Below are 9,826 nucleotides of genomic sequence, written 5' to 3'. Positions count from 1 at the left end.
AAATTGTATTAAATTTCCCGATAATTGCGCAATAATGATTTATGAAAAAATAGTTTATGGAAATGTGTAAAATGCATTTAACATTCCTCTTTGCAAAATTAAAACATTTAACAAAATACTTTTCTTCTTCCCTAAACATTTTCCGCTCATGTTTATGTTTATTTCCTCTAAAATAATTTATCATTTTTTATGTACATATTATGATAGTTTTCATGTAACCAGCAGGGCATTGGAAATGACCTATTTTGGTGTTTAACTTTTTGTTTAGTGTTAATAACACAAGAAAAAGTTCTTTTCGCTTCTTGAACGCCAAGAATATCATCAAGATTGATATAAGCAACAGCCGGATGGAGCATGTGCGTTAATTTTTTCTAATTTTTGGGTTCTACTCAAATTAAATAGAGCAAAATGGTGAATCTCTTGACCATAAGATGAAGAATAATAAATGCAATTTAATATGTCTAAAATTATCGTATGACATACCCCGTTAATTGGCCAATCTGCAATCACTCCGCTTTTGGCTAAAGAAATTTATGGACCCAAAAAACCATACAATTACCGCGCGAAAAACTGTTAATGAAAATCCCTCATTGCTTTTTCAGCGTGAATTTGCATGATTCACTCGCATTTTCTCTCCTTCCCCACACCATCTTACACCTCTCGTCTTTTCCCATCGGCCCGTGGATTTCAAGTGACTTTGATTAAATTGTTTATTATATTGTGTGACAAGAGTGAAAAAAACACCGCGCTGAGAAAAAAAATCTGGCGGATCAGATGGATGTCCATATATGGTGCAAAATGTATAGCCAATGACACACAACGAAGGGGAGATGGAGTATTGAGAAGAAGAAATGGTCAAGGAGATCACGAATCCGATATTATTATATCATAATAATAAAAATCTCTTTTTCAGGCTAGTACAAGGCACCACACACATTTCCCTTCTTGTGCCCCATATTATATACGGCAAAAGTGGCGCCACAAAAATCACACCAACATCCATGAAATGTCCAAAAAGACAAACATACAATAATCCAATTTATGGAGATCATTTGCAACAAATACGTTGGAATAAATTAAAAAAAAAAAACATGTGAGAAAAAATAAGCTCCATTCTTATAAGAAGTCGGCAAGTAGCGACAATTAGAGAATTGCACTTGTAAACCACTCTCGTTGCTACTTCTAAAACGTACATAGGTACCCCTGACGAATAGATTGATGATTTTTTTTTTCATCACAAATATGGACAACAAGGTGATCATCCACTCGATTTGTGTCCTACCTGTCCTTTATGCTTTGCAATGTGATTGATCTGAAGATTGTATCATTTTCGTCTTGCATTTTAATGCAATTATTCATGCGACATGGTGTTACATTATTTAAATTTTATACCTCTTTAGCATAGTCGAATTGTTGATAAATTCAGAAAATGTTTACAAGAATGTTTAACAAGCACATAGAGTTGATAACCGTCTAGATAAATTAATTTACATACAAATCGCCAGACTCAAGTCTTATGGTCCATATATTCCTATCTTTATTTAACAAGTTAGATTTTTTTTTAACTTTTTAAATTCTTTTGGTATGAAGAGAAAGGATTTTATGTGCAATATTGGTGAAGGTTTCTAAAATAGAAAAATCTTAGTTTTTAAAGTCAGTGCTAATAAATCTCTTTGCATTCGTTGTACTAGTTATACTTTAGCCTGATTTGTCATTTTTGCCGCCAAATCCCTAATTTTCCCCACATTTCCCTTTTCACCATTCAAATTCACCATCTTTTCTATCTCGACTCGGGCGCGCCAAATTTAAAATAATGTTTTTACTCCCCGAAAAAATCACATAAGTCTTTAAAAGATTTCCATTAAGACAATCTAGACGCAATTCGTATGAGCTTTAATTCATTAATTAACCAATTTTCTATTCTAAACTGGATCGTAGTTGTTCGATTTATTTCGATTTATCTTAGAACATTCGATAAATTCTTTACGTTTTTGTGGGTTAGTCTTTAGTACCCGTTACAAGGAGTTTAACCATTTTTTTCTTTTAAAGATCTATGGTTTTTCTTTTATATTAATAAAAATTAGTTTTCTGCATAAAATTACTTTTTTGTAATAAAAGAAGATTTTGACGACAAAAAACAAACATTTCTAACCTGGCTGGCTTTGGCAGTAAACTCCAAACTACTTTCCAGTCGAAATTTGGAATATTCCAGTAACCACTACTGGAATTCGCTATAGCTTAGAAACGCTAAAGCTTTGAGGAAAACGTGTCAATTTTTTGAAAAAGTGCTGACCAATTACCAAAAATATCCAGTGAAAGAGAAAACCGAAACTAAAGCACAAACTAAAGAAATAATAAAACACATTTTCTTACATCGCAATATTCTATTCTTTTTTCATTTTGCTTTTGTTAAAAATTAATTTTATTTATCCTTTACTCAATTGATGGGATTATTGAATTTTTCTCTTTCATATTAATTCAGAGCACAATGAAGTATTTTTTTAAATGATTAGATTTCCATGCTATTCGATAAATTTTGGTTTAGGACCACTTAAATAATTAAGAAAAAAAAACTAAACATAGAATTTGTTTAGAATCCATTGGAATGAAATTTCTCATGTTTATGCTTTCTTTTGCTCTGTTCTTCAAGGAGAAATTTAATAATTCTTTTCTTCTTAGGCACATCTTTTTGACTCATTAATAAGAGATTTATGTATCTCCATATTTTCTTCATGACTTTCAAGTATTTTTTTTTCTTTTATTTTATTCTTCTCATTAAAACATTGATTTAAGATGCGCCACAAATGTATAACAAAATTACATAAAACTATTTATTTGTTACACGATAGACGAGATGGGGAATTGAGATGTGATTTTGTTGGAAAGAAACGTGTGTTTGTTATAACTTTGCCCTAAAAATGATTTGTGTGTTACTCACCGAACAACAATATAATTATTATTTATATCCTAAAAACAGAACATTCAAATAATAAGATTATTAATCAATTACAATTACTTTTGAAGTTACTCTGCACGGAGTACACGTAAATTTTACTATAAGTACAGTAGGACCTCGATATACGTCAAAAGAGAAAATTTATTTAGAAACGAAGAATTAAATCATAATTTTTTTCAATTTTTGTTCAATTTAATACAAAATATTGTTAAATTTAATATTTTTAAAATATATTTGTAACGTTTTTGTTGCGTCAAAGTCAATTTTTTTTCTAATTTTCTGATTTTTTGGCATCAACAAAATCAATTAAATCAAAATCTACTTAATTTTTTTAATGCAAATTTTACATTGTTGTAATGTAAAAGATTTCCGTAGTATGAATAATGCGAGATAATGTGCAGATATGAATGAATGTCCTACTGTACCCTCATAGGACTTTTCTTTTCTTCTCCTTTTGAAACAATTAATATTACTTTAATGATTTTTTGCAATATTTGTTTTTTTTTTTTTGTATTTATTTTGGTAAAATATGTTGTTACTTTACCTGGGGAGCGTGTTGGGGGAGAGCCTCCGTATAGCCAGATATCCCATCCTACTGCGCCTTGCGATGGTATTCAGGGCTGGCATTGACAAAGTGCTGCATATTGAAGAGGGTAGAGCTATTTTTCACTAGATATTTGAGAAAGTCCTGTAAGTGAACGAGGAGAATCTGAATGGATTTCTCATCGAGTGCCGTAAAGGCGAGCATTGATCCCAGTTTGACAAAGAGGCGCAAAAGATGTTCAGCACCGTAAATTTTAGCCATTGGCTTCTCCGGATGCTGCTGCAGTATCTCCGCATACTGCGGACGCTCAAATTTGTAGAGTAGCTGCGAGCCGAGCATCACGTTGAAGTACTCAATTAGGCCATTGGCCACGTCCGTGAGGGCAGTCTCCTTTGTGGGTGTTGTGCTCTTGCTACTCTTTTTGTACTGCACATACCCATCAATGATATCCTGCACCGTCCCCTTGGCCGGCAACTCCACCAATTTGTGCTGCCGCGTAATTGCATCCCAATCATCCACAAGCCATGGCTTCAGCTCATCGGGTATTTTAATCTTGATCTCCACCTTCGAGAGGAATTGTTCCTCCGTTTCGGCATTCGTATCGAGGCGCCCACGCTTCTTTCGCGGCTGCTCCGTGGATGCATCCTGGGCATTTGTGGGTTTCACCGAGCGCCTCGTGGATGAGGGTGCGGCTGCGGGTGTAGCCCCCTGTGACACATTGGTCTCTTTGGTGGTGAGCTCCTTGGACGGCGTCGATGCACGCGAATCGCTGTCCTTATCCTTACTGGACGTACTTGCTGTCTGCACGTCCGACTTCTTGCTCTTTCCGGGTGCCTTTTTATTCTTCGCCGCCAGGCTTGCGTGCTGCTTCGACACCTCCTTCTGCTTCTGCACATTTGCCTCATTGTACTTCAACACCCTATTCTCCGGTACCCATTCATCCCAGCTGCAAGTAAATCATTCACCCAGGTTAGTTCCCGCAAAAATTCCCCGCATCGGGGCATTCCTCCTTTTTCCCGTGAAAACTTACTTTTTATTCCATCCTGCATAGTGAATAAAGTACCGCACTTGTTTGTCCTTTAGCACCTGACTCTTGAGCGCCTTGGCCTCATATATGAGAGGTCCATGGAAGCACAGGACCTTTTCACCTATGAAAATAAATAAAATCCATGCAATATTTTGATGCATTTTCAGCAGAATATTTACACCAGCTTTTCCTTTGGAAATTCCCCTTTTCCCAGGATTATTCTACCCTGAGAAGGTCCTATGCCCCCACACGGGATCTTACCTTCGGCAAATTTGAGTTTTGGTGGCATTTGCACTTGGAAAATGCGGAAAATTCAATAAAATTCACGAGCAGCGATTGATATTTTATTTTTGTGTTTTAAAATGTCAAAATTTTCACGATACCAAACGCCACAGTTGCGGATTAAGTCGACCAAGTTTTTTCACGACGTGTGCAATAGTGGGCAATTTAGTCGACGATTGTAGTTTCATCTCGCTCTGGCATACGTAAAATGGGTGTATGTGCCGTCCTTGTCGTTTTTGACTCAAGCCAAGCGTCGTCAGAACGTCAGAAATTAAATTGTAAATTTTGGAAAGTTAGCCAAAATTTAACCAACCCGCCTGTGTTTTCTCACCTGAGGTGGACTAAGACGCCTGACCAGGTGGCGGAGTAGACAGTGTTTGAGGTTTTGGGGCGCAGGGAAACGGCCCAAGGATGGCGGAAATTAAGTCGGTCAAAGTAGACAACTGGGGAGTTTTCTTCCTGCAGAAATTGCAGAATTTCTTCAATAAGACAGACTACTGCGATCTCACGTTGCAATTTAAGGACAATTCCCAGCTCAAAGTGCACCGACTCGTGCTCAGTGCCTGTACGGATTACTTCAATCTCCTGGAAACAACGTGCGAGATGCACGGAGACATCCTCATCATGCCGCGGGACTTGCAGGCGGACGTGGTGGTGCCCATTGTGAACTTCATGTACACGGGCACCCTGGAATTCGAGGTATGCATGTACGAGAGATTGCTGAAGACAGCACGAGATATGAATATGACGGTATTGCTGAAACTCCTGGAGGCACATCGTCGCTCCATTCCCACACGCATGGCTCCGGTGATTCTCAACAAGTCAGCCCAGCAGCAGCCACAGCAGCGTATTGTACAGCGTACCCCCAATGTGCGTCCCGTGGAGCGCACGTACGCATCAGCTGGGAGGGTTGCCCACATAGGTGGGGTGACCATAAAAAAGGAACCGGGTGTGTCGTACATCCGGAAACCCGACTTGGTACCCGAACCCGTGGCTCTTGTGTCAAAGTACCCACATGTTGGCTCCAAAACGGGTCCAAGTCGCTTTGAGCCACCGGATGAGAATATCACGGAAGCCTTTGATTCCTCCTTCAATCCCATTTCATACGAAAGTAAACCACTGATTACGGCTGAGCAGATGAATCGCGAGGAAGACGATGGGGATGACAACAAGACGTCGGCAATGTTTGAAAAGCTAAGAAAATCCGGCTACACCAATCCCAATAAGCGTCCAGCTATAACGAGTTCATCTCCACCCAGCAAGAAACTCAACTTGCAGGTAAGTCCGTTCTAGGTCATTAATTGTGCCCTCCTGAATTTCTAGACCCTTAAAATCAACCATTTTTGGGGGATTTTTTAACTCCCGGAAAGATATTTGCTGATTTGTTTAAATTTTTGTAAATTTTGAGAGTTAAAATGATCCTGAGTAAGATGTCTCTTTAAAAATCTTTTAAAGTATCAAGAATTTAGCATAATCCAACTCCCGGATTGACTAATAAAACTCCCGGAACGAGAAATCAATAAAAAATTTTCTTCCCGGAACTGTTTGATATGTTCTCGGAAAGTGCCATAAGTGGCTGGAAGTTTTGCAGTGATCCTGCCCATTGCAATAGGAAGTTTTTAAGGGATCTTAGGAATTTCCTTTTCAACATCCGGCTGATCCTTGGTATCATCTTTGGGCTAAAATCTGTCCATTTAGGAAGTCCACTTTGGAATTGCGTGAAATATTTTTATAGACCAGATTTTGGCCCAAAGATGAAATCAAGGATCCGCCGGGTGTTAAAAGGGATGTTCCTAAGATCTCTTAGAAACTTCCTGATGCATTGGGCAGGATTAATGTACAACTTTCAGCCACTTATGGCACTTTCCGGGAAGAAAAGTTGCTTCAACAAGATATCCTTCCTTTTCTTGTTTAAATGATTGATAAAATGATAAAATTATAGTTGTAAATTCACTTCCGGACATGGAATAAAAGATATTTTTCTTCTAATCCCTTCCAGGACGTAAAGGAGTACACAGAGGCTGCAAAGATGCGCAAACAGCTCGAAGCAGAGGAGGCGGAGGATGAGCCACGGGACTATGATGATGTTGATGATACGTACTCCAATTCTAGCGATGACCAGCCAGGTGGACGTGTTGTGGTCAAGACCAAGAAGGACACAAGACCCACGGTGGTTGTGCAGGAGAGTGGCAAAGTGAATCATGCCAAGATAATAAGCGAAGTGCTCAAGAAGTATCCGCATCTTGTGAAAAATAACAAAAACATCAAGCTGAAGATTATGCAGAAGAGCCCCCAGGGGACAACGAGGGAAGTCGAACCGGTGGAGGTGAAGGCAAAGCCAACATTCAGAACAACCACAACACCCTCCCGCCCAGCCGTGGATCCGAAGAATTTAGCCCGAGGTGGGAGGATTGATAGCAAAACGATGCACGCGCTGATTGCGAAGGGTGCAGAGAATATGGAGGGTCCGTGGCTGTGCCTCCGCTGTGGCGTCGATGGGCGCCCCATTGGTATTCCAACGTACAAAGGCTTCCGCCGGCATTTGGTGAATGTGCACAATGAGAAGATTGATCCGCGGATTTGCGAGCACTGCGGCTGGAAGGCACGGACAAGCCGCAAAGCTGAACTGTTCTACCATATTCTCGTGAAGCACAAGATTAAGCCACCGGCGGATGTTTCATTCCCCAAATGCAAGGATTGCGCATTCATTGCACCCGATGAGATGACGCTGTCGAAGCACAGTGTGGACGTGCATGGGAAGAAGAGGATTCAGCATCAAACGTGCATCTACTGCAACAAGAGTTTCGCATCGGAGACAGCACTGTACAAGCACATGCACAATCAGCACAAAACTCGCGCCAAGCAGGATGGGATTCTCGATGAATCCGAAGGGGAGGAGGATGTGCAAGTGGGGGAGCAATATGTCGATGAGATGGATAAGTACGTCCCGAATGTGGAGAGTGAGCTCACCGAGAGTTCCGATCAGAAGATAAAGATTCTCTCAAATATCTCCCTGCCGTCGACCAAGAGTATCCCATTTGTGCTCGATCCAGCGGCACAGCATGTCAATCAGATTCAGGGGAAGTCAGCGACAAAGCTGGAGCCGAGCAGTGAGGCTGAGGCATTGAGTAATGTAGCCAGTGGAATTGCCACGAGCCTGGGACTCGTTGAGGGGAGTGTGGTGATTGGGGAGACCCAATACCAGGGAGATGCGGATTTGATTTCGAGTCAATACATTGAAGCAGCCATGGCGGATGTGCATGGGGAGGAGTATGGAGATAAGAAGGGAGATCAGGAGATTATGACGAAGCTCGTGACGGAAGATGGGTCAGAACTTGAGCTAACTGCAGCACAAAAGGAAGAGCTCATGTCCCAATTGCGAGGATCAAATGATAACGTCGTGATGGTACTCAATCAGGACAATTTTGTCGAGGGGAACACACAGATTATCAATAGTGCTGACCAGAAGATTGTTGTTGTGTACAGCCAGGCGGATGATGGACTCAAGGAAACCTACCTCCATGCATCGGATATGAAGGAATCCGTCTTAACACCGAATACCCCAATGGAATGGCAGGAGTCCAGCACTCAGGATACGGAAGATAATTCCCAGGTAAGTTGGAATTTATTTCCTTCTGGAAATTCCTTGATAAAATGTCTTTTTTTAGGGAAACATAACATCACAGGATGAGGATGAGACAAAGAAATCCGAAGAGGCTGCCGAGGAGGAGACCAGTGAGGTGAAGAAGCCGCGTGAGGAGGATGGAAAGGCCGAAGAGAGCAGCAAAAAGTCCAAGAGTGATGAGGATAAGTTGAAATTAATTTCTGAGTTAGAAGGCGATTGGAGTGAGGACGAAGAGATGGGTATGGAAGCTGCCAAAGTGGAAGTTACAAAGCCCGAGGACATTACAGCAATGCTGAGGACAACAGCTAATGCATCCGATGATGATGGGCATATGAAGGGTGGGAGTGCCGTTGAGGAGGTGGAGCAGAATTTATCTGCACTCCTCGAGGATTGGAATAATGATTCCCAGACGAGTGCCAAGGAGACCACCACCGAGGAGCCGTGTGGGAAGAAGGATGAGACGGACAAGGCGGCAGCAGCAGAAGCAGCTGTGGAGGCGGAAGTGAAGGAGGAGAAACCGGAGGAAGAGGAGGAGGAGGAGCAGGAAAAGGATAAGAAGTCCCCCAAGAGTGAGGAGAGTAAGAAGAGCAGTGAAATCAAGACCCTCATCAATGATTGGGGTGATGACGATGAGGATCTATAGGAGTTTGAAACGTTTTTAGAAGAGAATTTTAGCTATTAGGCATAATTAGTGTAGATGTTCTTCATGGTGACCACATCTTCCTTGATCACTAAAATCCTTCTTTTTTCCTCTTCTTGTTCTTTTTAAGGAGATAACACGCATATTTACAAATTTATACACTAACATTTTGATTTATGACCTTAGGAAGCAAGCTGAAATGTTTTTTTTTTTTTTCATTTAATTATTAAAATATCCTTACATTGTAATTTACAATTTACATGGATTGAATTCTCTATGTAATAATCTTCTAGAGGAGTATAAATAAAGAGCAACACATGCATGGCTCATCTCTTCAGGACTTCTTCTCCGGGATGTTCTCTTCCCACGGCCGAGGACCCCTCTTGTTGTCCCAATTATCAATGTCCAGTGTCTTCACTTTCTCATATTCACTCTCCAGCGTTACCTCCCCGGTCTTCTTCATGCTTATTCCGAGTTTTTTCATTTCTTCCGGGCTCACCTCCTTGTTCCGGGAAAATTCATATCTGCCCAGAAAAAGACATAACCTCAATTTTCAGCTTATTTACTATTTTCATGGAATATTATTCAATTTTACCGTAATGTTGTGAATTCTCGCAGTCCAAATGATCCACCGGTTACAAGGATGAGAAAGGGAACACCGTATTTGAAGTACTTCCGTTGATACCAGAGTTTTGGCATTTTTCTCAATTCTATACTGCTGTTTCTGTACAAATTTTACTTCAGGCGGTACA

At 40.5% G+C, this 9,826-nt stretch overlaps 3 protein-coding genes across 4 annotated transcripts; 1 reads left to right on the top strand and 2 right to left on the bottom strand.

Moving 5' to 3' along the window:
• Positions 1–3,126: 3,126 nt before the first annotated feature.
• Positions 3,127–4,921, bottom strand: LOC129786114 (mortality factor 4-like protein 1). Its single transcript, XM_055820935.1, has 3 exons — positions 4,789–4,921; positions 4,531–4,648; positions 3,127–4,446 (listed from the first exon to the last, which is right to left on the bottom strand). The coding sequence occupies exons 1-3, from the start codon at positions 4,814–4,816 to the stop codon at positions 3,549–3,551; spliced, it is 1,044 nt and encodes a 347-aa protein (XP_055676910.1). The 5' UTR covers positions 4,817–4,921; the 3' UTR covers positions 3,127–3,548.
• Positions 4,922–5,026: 105 nt separating this feature from the next.
• Positions 5,027–9,403, top strand: LOC129785964 (centrosome-associated zinc finger protein CP190). Of its 2 annotated transcripts, none has more exons than XM_055820663.1 (3): positions 5,027–6,087; positions 6,809–8,422; positions 8,496–9,403. In XM_055820663.1, the coding sequence occupies exons 1-3, from the start codon at positions 5,221–5,223 to the stop codon at positions 9,075–9,077; spliced, it is 3,063 nt and encodes a 1,020-aa protein (XP_055676638.1). In that variant the 5' UTR covers positions 5,027–5,220; the 3' UTR covers positions 9,078–9,403. The 2 variants fall into 2 exon arrangements, with proteins under 2 accessions (XP_055676638.1, XP_055676637.1); XM_055820662.1 differs by having other exon boundaries at positions 5,028–6,087; positions 8,478–9,403.
• LOC129786186 (cytochrome c oxidase assembly protein COX16 homolog, mitochondrial) lies at positions 9,197–9,820 on the bottom strand. The gene is made up of 2 exons (XM_055821036.1): positions 9,670–9,820; positions 9,197–9,598 (listed from the first exon to the last, which is right to left on the bottom strand). The coding sequence occupies exons 1-2, from the start codon at positions 9,771–9,773 to the stop codon at positions 9,409–9,411; spliced, it is 294 nt and encodes a 97-aa protein (XP_055677011.1). The 5' UTR covers positions 9,774–9,820; the 3' UTR covers positions 9,197–9,408.
• Between the last annotated feature and the right edge of the window lie 6 nt (positions 9,821–9,826).

This window comes from Lutzomyia longipalpis, chromosome 1, assembly GCF_024334085.1.
Source record: "Lutzomyia longipalpis isolate SR_M1_2022 chromosome 1, ASM2433408v1".
NCBI classification, from domain to species: Eukaryota; Metazoa; Arthropoda; class Insecta; order Diptera; family Psychodidae; genus Lutzomyia; species Lutzomyia longipalpis.
This window is presented reverse-complemented; position numbering and strand designations above follow the sequence as displayed.